At 39.9% G+C, this 21,589-nt stretch overlaps 1 protein-coding gene across 7 annotated transcripts; it reads right to left on the bottom strand.

The window, feature by feature from the left end:
- Window positions 1-9,880: 9,880 nt before the first annotated feature.
- Window positions 9,881-21,577, bottom strand: RAD17 (RAD17 checkpoint clamp loader component). Of its 7 annotated transcripts, none has more exons than XM_015849788.3 (16): window positions 21,414-21,577; window positions 21,015-21,287; window positions 20,648-20,731; window positions 20,015-20,171; window positions 19,399-19,548; window positions 18,625-18,677; window positions 18,405-18,530; window positions 18,252-18,321; window positions 17,652-17,760; window positions 16,816-17,013; window positions 16,097-16,182; window positions 14,889-15,035; window positions 14,320-14,466; window positions 13,495-13,615; window positions 12,179-12,236; window positions 9,881-10,793 (listed from the first exon to the last, which is right to left on the bottom strand). In XM_015849788.3, exons 4-16 carry the CDS (start codon window positions 20,015-20,017, stop codon window positions 10,526-10,528), a joined length of 1,536 nt encoding a protein of 511 aa, XP_015705274.2. In that variant the 5' UTR covers window positions 20,018-20,171; window positions 20,648-20,731; window positions 21,015-21,287; window positions 21,414-21,577; the 3' UTR covers window positions 9,881-10,525. The 7 variants fall into 7 exon arrangements, with proteins under 7 accessions (XP_015705274.2, XP_015705272.2, XP_085385813.1 ...); XM_015849786.3 differs by having other exon boundaries at window positions 19,399-19,535; XM_085529687.1 differs by lacking the exon at window positions 18,625-18,677 and having other exon boundaries at window positions 19,399-19,535.
- Window positions 21,578-21,589: the final 12 nt, after the last annotated feature.

Genomic DNA, 21,589 nt, shown 5'->3' with positions numbered 1-21,589 from the left:
AGAAAAGAAAAGAAAAGAAAAGAAAAGAAAAGAAAAGAAAAGAAAAGAAAAGAAAAGAAAAGAAAAGAAAAGAAAAGAAAAGAAAAGAAAAGAAAAGAAAAAAGAAAAGAAGAAGAAAAAAAGCAAAAAAAAATGCAATTTGTTTCAAAGCTATCTGATATTTTGTTTGATCAATTATTTTAAAATATTTGGTCTTGGCATATCACATCTGGGGAGCTGTCCACTCTGAGCTGCATAAACTGACCTATCACTCACAAGAAGAACAGTTAAAAGAAATACATGTTTTCCCACAAGATCAGCAAGAGAAGAGCAAAGGCAAGGTCTCCATTTAATATCAAGAATACAAACCTAACTTTGAAAGAATTCTTTAGAAATGTATAGGAAGAAAAAGATCCTAAGTGCCATGGGATTTGCTTGAAAATAAACATAAATTTGATTTCAATCTATTTGTAGCTGTAAAATGTATCATCATCCTAACAGATTCACAGTTTCATATAAAATGGTGTTCATCTGCATTCATTTTACTAAAATGGAAGTTGTTTCTCAAGGAAAAATAAAAAAAAAGAAAGGTCTCAGCAGGTCTCAGTAGAGTGCATGGTGTGAGATGGATGGTGCTGGATGAGGTGGGGATAGTGCAAATGGTGGGTGGATGCAGATTATCCATCCCTAGGAAGCACCAGCAGCAAGGACATGGCAGTTGGTGCAGCCATCTGCATGTGATAGTGATAAACAGTGATAAAGAGGCGGCAAGCTCTGCCAGGAGGCAGTCAGCAGCCTGCTTGTTCTAGTCATCAGTGGGCTGGGGCTGCAGCCCTGGCAGCTTCCCCAACCAGTGGCAATGTATTAAATGTGTGGCAGCAAGGAGGCACAAGCATGGCAACCACCCAGCAGAAAGCTGTGCCTTCTACTTGCGTCCCTCCAGTACTACAGCCTCCCAAGCTGTTCCAAGCAGTCCTGGCTTTCAGGCTGCAGTGTGCGCCCAACACTGTGTCATGGCATGCACGTCTGTGTGTCCATGTAGGTGAGCTCCTCTGCTTGACAGGCAAGCTTTAGGAGGAGGTGGGATACTAGGAAGTATCTCAGAATCCAAGAGCCTTTCTCCTTTTTCCTTTTCATGTACGCTGGTATTTGAGCCAATACAGACATCAGATGGTGAAAACTTAGAAAGCAAGTAGTACAAGCTATTATTGACCAAGCTGCTATTAGTAACTTTTGGCATTTACACTGATAAAAACAGTGGAACTTGTTCTGTAGCACACGTGTCTCCCTTTGGTCAGTGGATCAAAACTTGTTTGAGGAACAATTACATTATATCTGAGGACAGTGAAACATCTGCCATTCCAGAGACAGCAAATAATAAACTATTTATAATAGTTTATAACTATTATAACTATAATAGTTTATAAACTATTTATAATAGCAAATAATAAACAGCAAATAATTAAGAGGAGTGTTTCTCCTGTTGTACTTAAACAATCATCAGTTTTCTTCTGAAGTGGTAAGTTTTTAGTTTTAGATGAAAGTTGTCCCTAGAGAATTGCAGGAGTGGAAAAGAAAGTAAGTACAAATACATGCAAAGAAGATTCCCTGGAAAGAAATATTTTTTATGTAGGACCAAATATAAACAACAATTTCTTTGATGCATCAAGTTTATATGTCAAGCTTAAGAAAATAAACAGGAAAATGAAGAAGCAACAGCAGACAGAAGAAAATTATTGGAGGGACTCCTTTGCTGGTTTCAGCATTTATGCTGTAAAACCTATTATGACTTTAAGGCATTTTCTAATTGTTTAAAAACAGCCAGTCTTATACTTTTACAATGAACCTCATATACCTGCATCAGAATTCTTTTTAACCTTGTTTTGCAGGACATTGGACTCAACAACAACAACAACAAAAAGTTGTGAGCATAAAGGTTTCTGTCGGATACATGTTTTAGAAAAGAAGGAGGAGAATTAAAAGAAAATGAAGCTGCAGTGCAGTCCTATCCAGTAAATCCATTAATTTACTGTGCAAGAAGCTTAAAGAGCCATATCTAATAAGGACTGCAAACAGGTGACTTGTGACTCTTCATCTTAACAACTTCATAGGTTGCCAGAAACTGCAAGACAACAGATAAGTTAAAACAAACATACAAACAAACAAAACAAAACCAACCAACCAAACCAAAACATGTTATGCATGGTAATTGGCACAAGCCATATTTTCAGAAGTCTTATTTCATACCACAGGGTTTCAATTATCATCATCACTCAAACGTTCACTATAATTATCTTCTGCCTTTACCAGAGAGCTATGTACATTTTTCTCTCCTATTATGATCATACATTCATTTCTTGAAAGATTGGTAGTGTAATCTCTTGGAAGGCTGCATTCTTTACATTGCCATGTATTAAGAAAACAGTCACTAAAATCTGGAGGTTTCTGTCACTTTAAAAGAATCAGTAAATTGTGCAGAGATCTCATACAGAATATAAAGTAGGAAAAGGAAAAGAAACAGAGATAAACCATGGCACATGATGGTAATGCAGTACTCACCCTGGAGAATGCAGTATACGCAATGCATGTATGAAGGAAAACAAAGCACAATTTGTTTGGAGGTCCTCAAGGGTATAAGAACACTTAAGATCAAGGGAGAGATTGAGAAAGTGCCTTTAAGATGACCTTACCAAATGATCACATGGAAGTAAATATCTGGACAGGTCCACAGTATCTTTGCTTGTTATGGTGGTGTAGGATATATGTGTTAGCTGCTGTCAATGAAGAAGTCTTACTACCATTATTGGGAAACCCTTGACTCTCCGTGTGCTGACACCACCCTCTGTGTTTAACACTTCCCATACCAAGGGAAACCTTCATTTTCAGTATGCTAAAAATGCATTTTGTAGTCTTTCTCATCCTGCAAGGCTATCTGAAATTACCTCCTTCCACTTGTACGTTCCCTTTAAAGGAAGGCCACAAGGTTTCCCTGGAGTCTTCCCTTCTGCAAGCTAAAACTAACCTAAATCGCTCAACCTTTCTGCATAAGTGAGGTGCTTCAGTTCTCTGATTGTCATTGTGGCCCTCCTCTGGATCTTCTCCAGACACTCCACATCTCTCCTGTTACTGGGTGCTCCAGGCTTGGATATGGTATTCCAGCTGGAGCCTCACAAGGGCACAGTAAGGCACTGTTGAACAATCCCCTCCCTCACGCTACTGACCACTCCTCTTTTATGAGCTCAGGATGCTGTGGGCCTTCCAGCCTGCAAGAGCACACTCTTGGCTCATATCCAGATTTTTGTCCATCGGAACCTCTGCAGAGCTGCTTTCAAGGAATTCTTCTCCCAGACTGCACACACATCTGGAACTGCCCTGACCCTGGGTGAAGATGAGCAGCCTGAACTGAATTCTCTATCAGAATCAACTAAAACTGAGAGTTGAAATCCACACTTAAAGCCACCTCAATGTTTACTGTTGGAAGCTCTTCTAAAACCTTGATACTTATCATTAACCTGTATCATTCTTACCTAGGTAAATTGTAATATTAATTCCTTTTGATCCAACAAGTACTAAATGCTCCTAGAGATAGCCACATGAAAAAACTCCCTCCTAGAAGTTTATCCCTCCACCTCTGTTTAGCCCTCAGTATTAAACACATTTGGCCAGTGCATTGGCTAGCGTTAAAAACTGAACTTTTTTTTTTTCTGAAATTAAGGGTAGGATCCAGGCTGGTTCAAACCTCACTTGAATTCTGCCTTTCGTGCTTATACATTTCTCATAAACTGGTTTCATTGCCCTCAGTTCATGTGGCTCTCATGTGGTTAGTAAGTGTGCACGTTGTGAAAATCAATACTGTATGTGTTAATCCTTTCATATACACTATTTTCCGTCTGTCCCTTTTAACTCACTTAATGCATTACAGCAAATGTAGCTTCATTTCCTCTCTCCTCAGGCTAAAGATATTTAAAGTCTAGTGTTTCCCCTTGTTAATTTCTGACTATATGGTTTACACTCTATTTTCTTAAACATTATATTCTACTTCAAAATTCACATTTTAGGAAGATGATCTTTTTACAGCATTCCATGGAATGCTGAACCATGAAGCAGTCACTTAACAGACATGGAATTTTCATATAATGGATGCCGAAAGTGGAATGACCTAAGTCTAAAAATAAGGTTCGGTAGACAGAGCAGCTCTAGGGAGCACAGTACACCTGACTATTGCAGCACTGCTTTACATACCTCATAACCAGGCTAGGGTCTTGTAGACTTAGGCATGCTGTTCAAAGTACAAGAGCTAAAATATATTACTGGGTATTCTAATTTTCACTTAAATTTCTCTGAAGAGAAGTATTAGTAAAAGAGTAAGTTAGTACAATATATATATATATATATTCCCCAAAGTAATCTCTTCCTATCTCATTGCTTATTTCTAAGAAAAATAATCAAATATTTTGTCTCTCAGTGTTAAAGCTTCCCAAACCCTCTGCGTGCTCCTAAATTCTGACGTGCATTGATATGGTTCCTAATAAACACTCAGTCCAGGGACTAGAACAAGTATCATCTTGACCATGGTTCTTCCCTCTGACAAATATTTGGCAAGTGGCAGCTTTTATTCTTCTTGTTTTGCTGCTGCTAGAATGACATCTGCTGGTTCTATTCTGCATTTTCATTTTAAAAGGCCGAAATCATGATAAAGTGTCAGATTAGAATTTAAGAACCTTCAAATAATAACATATTCTAGGGTATAGCAATAGTGCTTTATGCAGTCTTTTTCATGTAGCCTGCCAAACATATTTTCAGGTTTTCTATCCAGACAAAAAATTGTCAGGAAATACACAACAGTAGAGTGCTTTCCCTGTCTACCTGTCTGCCTTATGTATCGCTCAAAGCTTCAGTCCATATTCACTGTAAATGATTGTAAATGAAATGATACAATAGATGCTGTGGTTGAAATATAAAATTGCTATGATTAAAGCAAACACCTACACAAATATATGTCTAAAATAAAAAACACCATTTCATACAGATGCAGTAAATAACTTAGATGTACATTATGCTTGCTATGACATTAAGCAAAACAAAATCCTCAGGAGTTTGTAACAGTTTTTAGAAGTACTAAAGCATATGCTGATGAGACTATATAACTAAATAGTGGACCATAAAGATTTCTGTGAATTTGACAAAACTATTAGTCTTGGGCTTCCCCTCAAGAAACACAATATTGCATACTATTCACATCTTCAGAGGTTTTTTTGCCTTATCACCAGCTTTATACATCATAAATCAGACATGCTGAGTTCAGGATATCATGCCAGTCCAATTAATCTGTGTGTACATTTCCATGCACTGTACAGCCACCTTCTGCATTTAAATACATTTATAAATATTTCAATTGTTTTTAAAAAACAGAAGATTAAAAAAGAAAAAAAACCCAACAAATTGCATCTCCCAAGGGCAAGATAAATCCTTACCATGTTCTCTCATTTAATAAGCAGCTTGACCTGCAGCAAGAGGGGAAGAGAGTAGACTGCTCTCCCATATAGCAGCATGTAATCAGTGCGTACACTGTGACCAGATTAGTGATCTCATAGAACAGAAAATGCTTGAGTGCACCAATGCATATTCATGGTGTCACATGGCTGAAGTGAGAAAAACATCTTGCTCTTTGAGCATCCTCCAGGACAACAATGCACCAATATCTGGAGAACTAGAAAAAAAAGAAAAAGAAAGAAAAAACAAAAGCAAATTCAATAACTGATGCTGTGTATGAGATGTGCCAAGAGCAGAAGCAAAAAACTGACTATGGCTGCCAGTTTAGTGGACTGTGGCCTTGAAGTCACTCAGCCACAGCAGCTTTTAAAGATGCTGCACAGTATTTAGCATGAACAACTTCCTCTGACCCTGGCAGAAGTAGAAGCCTTGGTGGCTCTAAGAAAATGACATCAAAACCTTCAGTGAGGGATGCTCCTCTTGCCTAGCTGCTCAGGAGACCTGTTGGGGTCTCACTGCCCACTTATGTCCCACACCATGCACACTGCCTGTCTGCCCAGGGCCAGGCCCAAAACAGTGTCCGTGTGGTTTCACACCTGCCAGTTCAATGAAAACCACAGCCCTGCCCTTGGCTCATTCAGTCAACACCCAGTCCTCACTGACTACAGCCTCCTTTTTGAACTTTGTTTAAACACTCAATTTTGCACATCCTCCATCTGTTTGCCCCACAGTTTGGTTTTCTTGCTCATGCTGCATTACCATTGAACAAAGGTACTGTTGCTGTGCCTCAGGGCTCTGAACCACAGTTGGCCAGACCTCCAGCTGGAACAGTTCCCTTGCCTCTGCACCTTTATAACACAAGCAAAGACCCAAACAAGCAAGTGGAAGAATATACGGAAACAGATAGCTGGCTACTGGGTGGGGGAGCTGCCAGCAGAGACCAGCTGCAGCAAGTCCTCTGTCCCATGCATGCTCATCACAAGACTCACAACAGCCCAACCTTCTTCTCCATTCTCACACAGGTAGACCTCTCATCCAGCTGAATGTGAATTTTGATGCAAAGGGATTAAGAATCAAAAGACTCTTCTGATCTAAAAGGTGGTGGAAGAACATAATTTCTGTGGCAAATCAGAAGTTCTGAGCAGACGAGAGAAACAGGCAATCAGGGCAGACCTGGTAGGCATTAGCTCTTCTCAGCTTGTCTGTCATACAAGAATAAGAGTGTTTAATATGAAATTTGCACCATGAGTGGATTCTCTTATGCTGGTGAAGCTACTCACTGTCCTCCTTTCTTGTTATCAACTCCAGGAGAACCATGCTTTTACTTCATGGATACAATTTAATATAGAAATTGACAAGAAATATCCACATTTGTGTAAATTATTCACTAGTAAGCAAAGAAATTGGAATGGCATGGCTAGGAATACGTAGTAGGAAATGAAATATGCACCAGACACTTGATTCCTCATCTTCTAGTCCATTAGACTAGAATACCTCCTTTGAATTACAGAATACAGAATACCAGGAACTGTATTAGGGCAGCAGCAGGGGACTGTGCACACCAGGAGATGCTACCACCCATTGCCCAGTCCCACAGTGGTCCCAGCTGATGAGGCAAGACCCTCTGAAGCAACAGGCTGAGCAGCACAAGGCATATAGGGGCTTATAGCACAAGGCCCCTTAGAACTGGTTCAGGAGCTACCTCTCCCACAGGGTTGAAGTTTACAGCAAGGAAGACTATGAGCCTTTGCAAGGGAGACAATGGGCCTTCATCCACAAGAAGGAGACCCCATCATGCATGCACAAGGAGGAGGGACCATCTGCAAAGTTCTTGGAAATATAATATAAAGTATATGAATTCCAGGAAAATCATTGATTCTGTATTAGTTCTGCCTAAATCTGCCTACACCAAACTTTTGCCCTACATGGTGCAAGTTAGGAGGAGTAATCCCCCTTGCACCCAGTTTATGCACACCGCTGAAATAAACATACCTGCTCTTTTTCTCTGGGACTATAGTCTGATTTCTGCACATCAGGGACAGTCACCAAAAAGGGCATGTGGACAGGGATGTCTCTGTGCGGATGTGCCACGTGGTGCCTTGCTTGGCTGGACTCCACCTGGAGGCTACTGAGAAGTCCATACAAGTAAGGAGTAGAGGGTCTGCCCTCTGCTGGGGACCTGATGTACTCGTACTGCTCTGCAGTGTAGCAGTAAGGCAAGACAGACCAGTCCCAGGGCCTCAGGGCTGTAACCAGACTGTTCTTCTATGAAGTAAGGCTGAGAGCTGTAACTGTTCAGCCTGGAGAGAAGGTTCAGGAGGGATCTCATCAATACATATAAGAACCTGAAGGAATGGTGGGAAGAGTTTGGTGCTCTTTCCATTGGTGTCCAGTGATAGGACAAGAGGCAGTAGTACCTGAAGTATATCAGGCTCTGTCTGAACACCGGGATGTCTTCTGTTATTGTGCAGGTGAGGTGGTAGATCCTTGCAGACCCAGGAGGGTGCTGCCTGCCTGAAGGGTCATGAAGAGATATATATGAAGAGATCCCTACTTCACTGAGCTTAAGCAAAGCTAGGTGCAAGCTATTGCACATGGATCAGCACAACCCCACATACGTGCACAGACTGGGAGAAGAACTCCTTGAGAGCAGCCTTGCAGAGAAGGACTTGGGGGTTCTGATGGACAAAAAAAGCTCTTTATGAGGCAGCAGTCTGTTCTTGCAGCCCAGAAGGTCAACAGTATCCTGGACTGCATTAACAGAGGGGTGGCAGCAGGGAGAGGGAGGGGACTGTCCCCCTCTGCTCTGCCCATGTGAAGCCCCACCAGCAGTAATGCATTCAGGTCTGGGCCCCTCAGCACAGGAGATGCGGAGCTGTTAGAGCAGGTCCAGAGTAGAGCATGGGGACAATCAGTTTACTGCAACACCTCTGCTATTAATTAACACCTTGCTGTTAATTATATCCCACAGGTGTAACTCAGGAGCATGGTTCTTGTGATAGAACAAAACAAAATGGCAGAGAAGTCTCTGTCTCTCGTCGGGCAAGTTCAGACCACAGGAAGTAATTGTCTTGCAATGAGTGGTAGCAGGGTTATTGCATGAATAACTGAAAAATAAACACTGCAGAAAATACAGAGAAAACACTGCATATGTGCATCTCTATATTATTATACTCCAGTCTGTGTTGGAATAACTGCTAAAACTGTGGAGTCAAGCTGTGAAGAAGCCTATGGACATTCTGCAAAATGGGTGCAGAAAGCAGGCGTGACACACCCAGTACTCTGTGTAATTTGAAGTGCCACAATGTAAGAAGGACATAAAACTATGAGACTGCATCCAAAGGAGGGCTATGAGGATGGAGAAGGGTCTGAAGGGGAAGAGGTGTGAGGAGCAGCTGAGTTGCCCGCGTTTGGTCAGATTCTTCTACTGACCAGAGAACACCAGGTATACCTAGGACACCTCTGTTGTTAAGGGGGGAGAGCAAGGGGTGCCTACAATATTCTCTTTAGTCTCTTCTTCCTTTCAAGTGATTCTTTGGGGAAGCAAATCATAGCAGGGAGCATTGAAGTTGTTTTACTTGATCTATCAGTTTCTCCCGAGAGTGTTTCAAACATCTGGTTCGAGATTCTCTTCTTTGTGGAAGGGAATTGAAGTACTTTTGCTCCTATGGACTCCCAGCAATGCTGAATATGTGGATTTTGCCACACTGTATTTTAGCTTTGTCCTTATACACTGCCCTGAAAGCATATCCCTATGTTTTGCCAGCTTGGCAGGAGGTGAGCAGCAGGAAATCTCGTAACTCCTTGGCCTGTGTATAAACCTGCTATGCTGGTGGAATTCAGCACAGTAGGTGAGAAACATCAGCTGCAAAACCAGGCCTTTGCGCTGTTGTCATGCACCTAAAGGGAAGAGAGTGCTGATGAATGAAAAAAGGCCATCTCAGAGTTCAGGTTCTACATCTGAACAGTTAAGACATGCATACACAGTGCCATGGCATACTTATTGTTTTTCAGGGTCTCATAGATGTGTGCTAATGTCCCTCTGTGCATGCTCAGTGCTCCTTCTCTGACTGCCTTGCATGCAGGTGATGCATATACGCACTGCATGTAACCTGAATCACAACTACACTTACAGGGGGTGCCTGAAGAGCCCAAGTATGAGCCACAGCAGTTTCCCAAAGGCTGGTGTGATATAGTAACAGTGGTTGATGTTAAAGAACTTTCCTGTTATTATTGTTATTTTGTACTACGATGATGAAAGCTCAAAAAACACAAAGCAGCTCAGAACTTTGCTTACAAAGTGAAAATGAGTATAGCACATCTTATCGTATTTCAATACTAAACTCCCCCTATGAAGAAAACTACATTACACCATTAACTCCCTATCAAATAAAAACAGGACAAGGACTTTGCTTAACTGTTGTATTTTCACCGCAATAAATTATCAAAAAATTTCAAGAACAAATCCAAAATAAACTGTTGTACAACATATGCTCTACTTATAAACACATTAAAATATCTTTAGCAGATTACAGAGCAGTGCTCATACAGTAGTTTTATTTACATCATCAATACAAGATATCAAAGTTTTTACATATCCCCTTAAACTCCTCAAACTTCCAAACAGCAGCTTTTCCAAGACATGCAATTTAGAAAAGTCTTCAACTGCTGATTAATAGCTTAACAGATGTGTAAATAGGAGCACATTGTACAACTCCAAAGTAAATTAAGAAAAGAAAATAACTTAAGAATGGCACTAATTGGCTAACGTCTCAACCTATTTGAATTGATCATTTGTTGTTCTCTCTCTGTCTCAGTATACTTTTATGGCTCAGGACAAGCAGGGAATGGCCTGTGATTCAGTATTCTGATCAGGTCTGATCCTGCAAAGCTATGAGAAAGCTGAAGAAAAGTGTCTTGATTCTGACACAGTACGTTTAGACTGGACCTCCCAGCCCACCTTAATCTGTTCAGCAAACCATACGCATTTTAGGAAAGGCCTTTGGTGCATAACATTCTATCAGCTAAGTCAGTGGTTGATGTTTTGCTGGTCTTAGTCGCTGTCATATTCCTCTATGTTTAATTCATCTTCCTCCATAGCTACTTGAGCAGCAACAGGCTGAGGCTGACTGCAAGGTAGTTCACTTCCACTGCGCTGGCTGGATGAAAGGGGCAATCCATCGCAATCATTCTCATTTGTTCTATTCTCCTCCATCTGTACAGCCACATCTGCAGCACGCATGTCAATGGAGTCCTCCTCATAACCAGCAAGTAAGTCTGGAACTCCAGGATCTTTATCAGTAAGTGTTTCAAGCTTTAACCTGCGAAATAACCATTACAAAGGTAACTCACCATGAAACAAAACCAAACCACCCAGCAAAATCAACCACCGCCCTTCCTGCTTTCCTACACCTCTTGCATGCCATTCAAGCCCTACCTGCTCACTAATGCTGAACAGCTTTCACATTTTCTGGCAGTAACATCCCTATCAGCCTTAGTTAATTCAAGCCACACACATTTATTGCTTTTTTTTTAATTGAGATCCCTCACCTTCATTGTCATGTTTTATGCCTGTGTGCTCAACTTCCAAGTACAGACATTTATGCCCAGAACTCAACACTATGTATAAGCTGCAGAAGACACTACAGAAGACACAAATTCTCTCAGGTAAAGCAAAGCAGCATAGAGTCTCACACCACAAATATGGCAACACCAAAATGCCAGAATATGTTTGTGTTCTGTTAGTCTCTAGAAACTTCAGGCAACAGTGGGTGCTCTTTATGGTGCCAGTGGATTTGCTCCTTTCCTAAAGCACATGAACTGCTGACAGTGGAGTGACTGTCAGCAGACCACAACATGCCCCTCACAACAGGCAGCAACTGAACTCCAAACAGGCATCTTAGGACAAGAAGTGAAGAGAAATTCTTTTTACATTTTATCTTCCCTTTAGTAGTTGGACTTCAATTTTCGTAGCATCTCTGTATTAATGCTGCATTAAAACTGTTCTTGCCTTTCACAGTATTAATAAACTTAAATAAAGTTTATTAATCCTGGACCTCTCAGAAAACAGAAAGACACAGTATTTTCTCAAAAATTCCAGTACTGTTTTATGTCAGGATAAACAATGGGCAAAGCACACTGCATTTGTTGTACTAATGCATTTTTGTTCTTTCTTAAATCTTTTTGACTGAAAAATGAGAAAGTATTTAGCTCAGATCACATGTTGGACAAACACAGGAATGTTCAGTGCACAGTACTAACATTTGATACAGTAAAAATTAAAAACTAAACAAGAACTAGAAGAAAGATTGTATTTCACAGAATCACACAGAATCACAGAATTGTAGGGGTTGGAAGGGACCTCTAGAGATCATTGAGTCCAACCCCCCTGCCAAAGCAGGTTCCCTACACCACGTCACACAGGTAGGCGTCCAGGCGGGTCTTGAATATCTCCAGAGAAGGAGACTCCACCACCTCCCTGGGCATTTAATATGTTGCTAATAACAATTTAATTATAAACAGACTTGAAGTGGAAACAGTTTTAACTTCCAAAATAAGAAAGCTGTGCTGCAAACGGAGGAAAACATCACACCACAGATACACACTGCAGGAGGTTTTTCTGTATGAAATTATTCTTCCTCAATATACGTTGAGGAAAAGAAAGAGAGCATTTTATTCCCTTAATGAAAGTAAAAGCCAAGCTTACCTCCCAAAATGTCTTTTCAGTGGCAGCCTCCCAACATCTTGGATAAAAGCAATCTGAGCTGAGAACAAAGAATAACCCGTATTGCATTAAGTACATCATTACATGCATAAAATTGAACACACTGGAAAATAAGCAGTTCATAAGTTCATTTAAGTATGTTCTTGTAAAAATCTGCAGTAATCTGGCCATCAAAATAGCTCAAATAACTGCCATAACATGTTTACAGATTCCCTACACAATAACATAGAAAAACACCGATCAGCTGGGAAATTGTTCTTTATTAGTTATTAATTAAATTAGTTATTAATACACAGCCTACGAAATGAATTCATCTAGATGCCACAGCCTTAGATAAGACAAAGGCTGTTATTAGAAGCCTTTGTCACAGTGACCCAGCTGTCTGAAAAGTAAATTCTGAATGTATAAAAAAAAATTCTTCGTCATGAATTGTCTTCTTGTGGATAATGTTATGTTAGAAAACAAAGCACTGTGAACTTTGATCTTGTTTACTTCTCCTAGGAGAGGCTCCTTAGAGCCTTTTTAAGACAATGTTATTTGAAAGGGATCAATCAGTAAGCAAGGAAAATACAGATAGTCTTCTCCATTTTCAAAAGGCTTCTTAAGTCTCCTAATTAACAGGCTCTCAAAAGAACTCTTAAGACTAAAATAACTACTTTTTTTTTTCTTTCCCTACACTGAGTAACCGAGTACACTATGAAAAAAAGGGAGATAAGAGTGAGATTGGCAAGTTTCCAAGTTAAATAGCCTGGTAGTGCTGACATTTTTCAATATGCTTTAATATCTGGGCTCCTCACTACAAGAAAGGCATTGAGGTCCCGGAACATGTCCAGAGAGGGGCAACAAAACTAGTGGGGAGTCTGGAGCACAAGTCTGATGAGGAACAGCTGAGGGAGCTGGGATTGCTTAGTCTGGAGGAGGCTCAGGGGAGACCTCCTGAAGGGAGGTTGTGATGAGGAGGGGGCTTGGTTTATTCTGCCAGGCAACAAACAGGACCCAAGGAAATGGCCTCAAGTTGTACCAGAGGAGGTTTAGATTAAACATAAGGAACTTTTTGTCTCAGAGATTGGTGAGGCACTGGAATGGCTTCCCAGGGTGTTGGAGGAGTCACCGTCCCTGGCACTGTGCAAGAGGCATCACAATGAAGAGCTATAAGATATGAGTTACTGGCTTGTGGTGGGAATGGTAATGGGAGGATGGTTGGACTGGATGATCTTGGTCCTCTCCAACCTTGTGACTCTGTGATTCTATCATCTGGGGAAAAAAGTACCTAAAACCAAGAGTTACGTTGATCTTACCTTCATTTCTCATAGGATTTGCTAACTTTGCAAGGTAAGGCAGTAGCTCTGTCTGAAGACACTCTGGTGATAAACAGAAGCTTGAAAAGAGAGATTTTGCAGCAGCACAGTTTTCTTGATACTGTAAGAGTTCAGGAAAATAGGATAAATAAACAACCACAAGTAAAAACCACTGCTAAACCAGAACTGACATATATATTCAGCATGATACAAAGCAACAGGATGACTTCCTGGTCTTCTGGATGACTATGCACAGGGTTCTGAAGAATTAATCCAGAAAAGACAGAAACAGTTGAGTTCAGATATACAGTTTAAAAAACAATGGTACATGTCTTCACTTTTATCTTTCACCAGACGTTAAAGGTTTCTGCAAGTTTTTATCCTATTCATAGGTGGACACAGCAGGGCAGGTATGCATTCAAATGCAAAAAAAGGCCAAGAGCTCACAAACAAACTACTTCTGAAAAAAAAAAACACAAAATGCAACAGCAGCAATTTGTTACAGAAGAGTTTAAAGCAGTTTAAACTGTTCAAGTTACTCTTATCTTCAGAAATATCTTACATTATTTCAGCACTAACCATGTAACTCAGGATTAAAACTGTGCCAGAAGTATGCCAATTTAGAGAACACTATCAGAAGATTCAATTTTACTTTTCCTTTAAAGGAATAAACAATACAAATGGACCTCCTCATACAAAGGTTCTTTAAAAGTAGCTTATGTCAGAATATCATATTTGACAAGTTTAGGTCTGCATGCACACTTCATATATACTATTAAAGTGACAAAGAGAAGTAACAACTTCCTCAGAACAACAAGCATTTACCTTGCTATTGATAAAGAACCATTGGGGTTTATGTAAAGGCCGGAACCCCATCCCTCCTTGGCAGTGGGCAAAGGCTCTGGATTTATTTGAATGTATCACACCTCGAGTAGACACAGATGTACTGTATTCTTCCATCACAAGCCGTGACTAAGAAAAAAAATGGGCATTAGATGAATTCAAGGTCTGTGTATAGTGCAACTCATTTGAACCAGAGCAAAGCTGTACCTGCAGTGATGCAACATGCCCTGTATGTATTTAGCTTAGTGCAGAATCTCTAGTCAGGGCAAAACAGAAGGCTAGCTGAAGTTCTTCAGGGAAAAACACACAACCTCCTACACATTTTAAGCACTTCTGTTCTACCCAAAAACGCTTTGTAGAATACTTTACGTTGTTTATAAAGTGTTTTTAATACCACACTATGGTGTGTATATATATATATATATATATATATACACACATATAAACATACACACTGTAGTGTATACAACATACAATGACTGACTGTAACAAAACACTGTTGAACAAAAAATGTATAAGAAAAAATATATAATGTGTAAAATGGCACTTACACTCCAGTTACCACAAAGGACATCAGCAGCGCTCAGGTACTCACTGGCTCTCACAATGTCATCTATGTCAGTAAAAAATTCTACATAGTTCTGGTGAAGGTACAAATTAAACATGCTTCCAGACATGTGTGATTTTTCCACAATATCCTATAGGGGACAAGAAAAACATTCAGATTTTACGCAGTATGAAAGGAAAAGCATCCTATAAAATTGTGATACATTCTGATGGTTAGGGAACTGGCACATGTGCCTCAAAAAGGGAAAGGATGCCATACACTGGGACCCCATACACTGGGACCCTGACAGGCTTGAGAGATGGGCCCACAGACCCCATTAAGTTCAGCAAGGCCAAGTGCAAAGTCCAGCACCTGGGCTGGTGCAAACATGAGTACATGCTAGGAGATGGTGGACTGGGAGCAAAGCAGCCCTGCAGAGAAGCGATATGGAGTACCAATGAATGAAAAGCTGGACATGACCCAGAAGCATGTGTCTGCAGCCCAAAAGGCAAACTGTACACTGGGCTGTAACAACAAACGAGTCGACAGCAGAAGGAGATGATTTCCTCCCCCATACTCTGCCCTCACAAGGCCTCATCTATAGTCATGCATTGAGCTCTGAGATCCCCAGCTGAAGACGAAAGACCTGTTGCAGCAGATCCAAAGGAGAGCCATGAAGTTGTCCCCTGGAAGATCTCAGGTTGGAAGGACCTTTAGGCAACCTGGTCTAGTAAGAGACCCTGCTCATGGCAGGGTATAGGAACTAAATAGTCATTAAGCTCCCATACCACTCATACAGAAAAAGAAGGCTTGTTTATTCCTAAAGGATGAGAGGGACTGGAAGCTGTTTTCAACCCTGCAACAGGTGACAGCAGAAAAGTGAACTCAAAACTCCTCACAATCATGCACAGAAAAAGGATGATAGGTGATAGGCAGTGTACAACAAGAAAAAGTCCACCTCCTGTGACAAGTCTGAGGTTCTCTCTGACTTATTGAAGATACTCAAAACTCAACAGGACTGGGAATCCAGTCAGTCTTTGAAGTTAGCCTCCAGAAGTCCCTTCCAGAATAGTTATTCTTAACTAAGATAGATGGAGTATATGTATATTAAGATTAATGAGAAAGTCACCGTGCTTAAGGATATGCATCAATCACTCAGGTTTGTTTGCTTTTTTTTGTTTGTTTGTTTCCAAATAAAAGTTGAAGATGTACCTCGGGATGGATAAGCAATGTGTCTCGATGGTGTTCTAATAAGTGAGAAGGCAGCTGAGGGAATTCAGATTCTGACAGCGGTTCTCCTAAAAGGAATTGTATAATCCATAGTAATTATACCAGGTACCAGGAAGAGAGTTACATTAATGCATACTACTAAAAAGCTAGAGTAAAAATTGCATTATGAATTTCGATTTAGTTTGGGACAGACAGTATTACAGCATAAAAATCAAATTCTTACGACTGATATTTTTCAAATGCTAATAAAGAAAACACACAAAAAAGGACAGTAACTGTACATGCAGACCAGAGAGGAAGTATGTTTACAGAGATGTGTGTATGAAAAGCAGTAAAAGAGAAAAGTGTGTCTCAGAGAAGTGGAAAGGGAGACGGTACTAAAAGGAGAAGTCAAAAGAACCTTTCAGCTCAGAAAGGCACCAAGGATTTGAAGTAAGAAGGAGAAAGAAAGCAAAAGGAATCAAACTCAAATAGGAAAGACAGCAACTAAAGGGCTGCAAGGGCTGTTTTGTAACCTCAAAGAAAACAGATGAGAACAGAACATAACCACACAGATAAAACATTTATTGCTGTTTAATACTGTTACGAGACACAAAACACATTAATTAGAAATCACCCTATCCTTATTTAAGGGAAGGTTAGCTATTAATAGCTGACATGGTTTACTCGTTAACAAAGACAGAACAAGTAACTTTTCTTACTTTTGCAGTAGATTATTTTTCCTAGAGCATGAAAGAGAAAGATGGAAGCATCCTTGCCACCAATAGCTTGTATTGCCTGGTCTTCTGAAATATCGGATTTACTTTTCTTCCTTATATTACACACTGCTGCTGCTGTTTCACCCTTTAGTGTGGAACTCCGTTTCTTCCTTGACCAGAAGTCTTTCTCCAGTGAGCAGTCTACCAATAAAAGCACAACACAGACAGAATAAAGCACCTGGAGTAAAATAAATTAATAAAACTTCCTGTATCGTGAATTTTATTTGAATATTTCATTCCACTTTGACCCATAAGCCAAATCTAAGGTGTCATTCTAGAAGAGAAGCTGGCATTCTTGCTTACTTACTCTTACATAGCTCTGTATGCCTCCTAAGTTACCAATTTCTCCTTTATAAATGAAGTACAAGTAAGGCAGGTGCCTTATGTAGATAATATCCCCATTACATTTACTGCAATTATCAAATCCAGAAATTTTAGAGTAGATTATGCTACCTCACAGCTTTTCAGCTTACTAGCAATCACTTCAGAAATCACACACAAAAATACAGTGGGCTATTTCAGAAATGCTACCTGAGTAGAGCTAAGAATGAAGAGAACCAAGCAGGGAAACTACCACTTTCAAACTGAGGTTGCACCATAAAAGCTTTCATCACCAGAAACATACTGATACCGAAGATATCAAGAGGAAAAGAGAGCATTGCATTACGTTACATCAGCAAACACACAGCAAATACACGAGCTTCAGCAGTCAGCAGTTTTTCTTCACTGTCAAAGCAGTCAAAACGTCACTCACTTTCACCAAAATCATAAATACTAACCTTTCATGGAAAAAAACTGGAGACTGTTTATTGCACTTCTTATATCACCTGAACAACCTTTGCAAAGCAACTCCAGGGAAGCTCTATCAGGAGCATAATTCTCTCTGTTCTACACAGGAAAGCAACATTCAGAATAATTAAGCAGGAAAAGGCATATTTGGGTATTACTTTTACCATAGGTACCCATCCCTGACACAGACCACAAACAGACTACATTACAACTCAGAATATGTTCAGGCCAGGCAGGTTCTCCAGCTGAATAACTTAGCATATTTTAGATCTCAAGACTGGAGAAACAACACACAGATTTATTTTGTAACTGTCAGTTGGTATTAGACTAGATCGTAATCTAATGTCTTGAGAGTACATGACTTGGGTTAATGACCTCTTCAGGTCTAAACGAATACCATAAAAATGGTTCCTATTCCTATTGTTTGTTTTATACATACGGTTTCTGTAAAAGGCAGAATTTTCAGAAGCAACTTTAGACAAAAGTTCAAGGGGAACTCATCTTAAGAACAAGTAGGAGTAACAAATTTCAAACAGAAAAGCCAGAAATCTTCTGGTCCCAGTACTGTGCAGACAGTTTTAAAAACTTACCATGTTAGCTTCTGCTGCAACTATTCGATTGAGAACTTTCATCATGTTCGTTGGTGCAACAGGCTTGAAACTGTTAAATTCCATTAAATAAATAAATTAGTTTCTGAATTCTCATTTGTTTTAGAGAATTTTTAATGAGACAAAAGACCTTACCTAATAACTGATATACACAACTCCTCTAGAACTTCTTTGGGGAATAGTAACCTCTGGTTGCTGTCTCCACTGAAGTTATCTGATATTATAAATATAAGGGGACATCTACTTGTACGCACAAATCTCCTAAAGTGAAAAATAAATATGTGTAACAGGATTCAAGCTCCAATACAGTGCAAAGTGGCTAAGGCTAACCATTAAAAACTTAATTATAACTAACCTGAGAATTTCATGTAGACTGCTAGGGTCTCGATAGAATTGGTTTGGCATGTCCTATTCAAAACAAATTAACTGCTGTCATTACATTCAGGTGTAAATATTCTCTCCCACAGACTGACTTAAGGCATGCTACATTACTGTGTGTCTTTTGTTGCTAGTTAGCTAGGCTTCAACTGCAGCTGAAGCAAGAGTTGGGGGTAGAATGGGGAGCGGTGAAGCATACTTCTTCCTTTTATTATGGAAAATCAATTACCCAGGAGAAGCATTTTATTTCTAATCTGACTTTGTGTCAGAAAACAATGAGAAGCTCAAAAAAGGATGTAGCAGTGAGATATAATCCTGAATTTGTGAAGATAAAGCCTTCTCCTGGATCTCCTGTTATGGCTTACATGAAGGGTAAATTTCAAATGCCTTATGATTTTATTAATTCCTATGCACTACTATACTCTCATGCATCCTCAGCTGACATGTATAATTTTTATGTATGTATATACAAAGGCACATGTATTGCTAGAAAGCAAAATACAGTATTATTTTCTCAATATTGCTCCAGTCACTTTCTGAGGATCTATTACCTATTTTTGTAAATGAATTAGTGTGCAGTTTCTGCATGGCAATTATACTATACAGCTAAAGTATATTATATAGCCAGCTGTGGAGGCCAGGAAAGTAATAAAGAACTCATGTACAATAAGGTAGGCAAACTTTTGCCAACATCAATCCACCAGCAGCAGCTAGTTAGCATGTCAAGACTACTATAAAAGATTTCACTTACTTCAATAAGAATAAGCTTTTTATCATTTTGTGAGGACTCCCCAAGCATCTGAAGTTTGTTATACTTATTTGCTCTTAACAGAAAATCCTGAAAAAGAGCTGTCTGGGCCTGACTTGGAAACGCATGAGAATTTGAGTCTGAAAAAGAAAACTAATTAAAAATTTGTATTCTGTGTTACCCCAAGTAGAATACAAATACCCACAAGAACTAATACCCACCCATGCCACTTTCAGATAACAGACACTGAAAACCAACAGCAAAGCCTTTTTGTAGAATCACAGAATGGCCTTGGTAAACATATTTCTAACAAAAGAATTTTAAAGGGAAGAATTCGGTGGAGAACTCAAAGATACACCTTTATTTAACTAGTTAACAAATGGTGTCCAAAACATTATGCTGCTCTCTGTATGAATTGCAAACTATTTTGGAATAAGCACTGTGAAAACTAAATCCCTTCTCAGATGAAAACAGAAGACTGTTACTGAACTCCAAGAAGGCGGCTTATAGAGACATCAATCTGACTTTGTAGTCTATATTTATTTTTTATTCTTTTGTCTTTGTCATGTACAAAAAAAAAAAAAAAAAAAAAAAAAAGCTGCAAAAATAAAATACTTACCATGGCCAGATATATTTCTTACATCTTCCTTTGTGAAGTCTAAAGATATTGGATTGGTCCATTCTTGCACTTGAACACCAAGATCTTTTGCTAATATTTGTATAGTTGCTGTCTTTCCACAGCCAGCAGGACCAGTTAACAGCAAAACAGAGCCACCCTGACAGAGAAAGAAAACAATCCCAAACATTAGGAATAAAGACTAAATGTTGACTGATGATGAATACTATTTGAGTGCTTCTATCTTCTGTACAGTAACAGTTCTCTTTCACAAATAAAAAGAGGTAAATAGTTTGAGTTTTTAATTACCTATTCAGTACTCAGAAAGAGCTAGATCAGAAATCTGCAAGGCTGTTGCATCTGCAACACAACAAACTGATGGTATGAATTAACTGGATGCCAGAAAATAATGCTGAGCAAAAACAGAATCCATCTCTACTTTTATGAGCGTAGGGCTCTAGTGCTAACTCTATTATCTTAAGATATTTCCTATAACGCAATAAGACTACCTCATAAAAAGCAAACGGTTGGCTTTGTGTTTTGTTTGCTTTCTTGTTTGTTTTAAATTATAGCAGAATTCTATCAAATTTATTTAGACAAATTTATATTTCTACCTGCTAACTTCAGTGAAATTACCTGCTTTGGCTGTCTCTGAAATATATGCATTCTTAACCAGGTTTCAACTTCTTCAATTTTCTTCTTTTGCACAGCAAGGTCATTCTAAAACAAGATAAAAAATGTATGGAATGTGTTTATATGTATGCATTACAGTTCCTACAACTTTAATGATGGAATTCAAGAACAGAATACAGGCTGACTGAAATAACAGCTGCATATGTGTATGTTCCAGCTACATACGCTATGTTTTAGAAGTAAATTAAGGACAGCCACATGAGCTTGTTTCCTCAAACAACCAATATTCCATCCCTCGCAGCATGGAAATAACAAACGAGAGTATTATATGTAACAACAGTACTGAAGTTGCAGTTAAAATCCGTCATACCTGAGTTTCGGGTTTGTATTTATCTACCCACGGCTCATCTTGAGACTGGCTCCAGTTCTGCCTGGACTTGCTACAAGGCCGATCTACTGAAGACGCCTTTGCTCTTTTTCTTGACAGAACTCTGTTTGTGCCGCACCCCGGCGCCGCAGACAGGTCCTTTTTCCTCTGATTTCTCCCAGAGTTGCCTTGGAGTGAGTTTTCAGGAACAACGCCGGAAGAAATACCTTCACTGCCGAAGAAATCATCAAACGAACCTGCCAACCAACCTTTTGCCTGTTAAAACACAAGGAATTGCTATTACTACAGCACCGTTCAAACTGATACAGCCTGAGATTCGTATCATAGAGCACGCCTAGTACCGTTCCCACACGCTGAGGCCAGGCCTGCCCCATGCCCTACCTCCGCCGGCGACAGCTGCCGCCCCGCCGCGCTCCCGGACATCCCGGGCCTACCCGACGGGACCGAACCGGTACCGAACCGGTCCACTTCCGGCAGCACACGGCCTTCCCGCCGCCTGCCTTTAGCTGCCCGCGCCCTGCCTGCGCACTGAGACGCCTGTTTGTGGCGTCATCGCC

Source organism: Coturnix japonica, chromosome Z, assembly GCF_054131305.1.
Source record: "Coturnix japonica strain WE chromosome Z, WE-NBRP24, whole genome shotgun sequence".
Taxonomy (NCBI): domain Eukaryota; kingdom Metazoa; phylum Chordata; class Aves; order Galliformes; family Phasianidae; genus Coturnix; species Coturnix japonica.
This window is presented reverse-complemented; position numbering and strand designations above follow the sequence as displayed.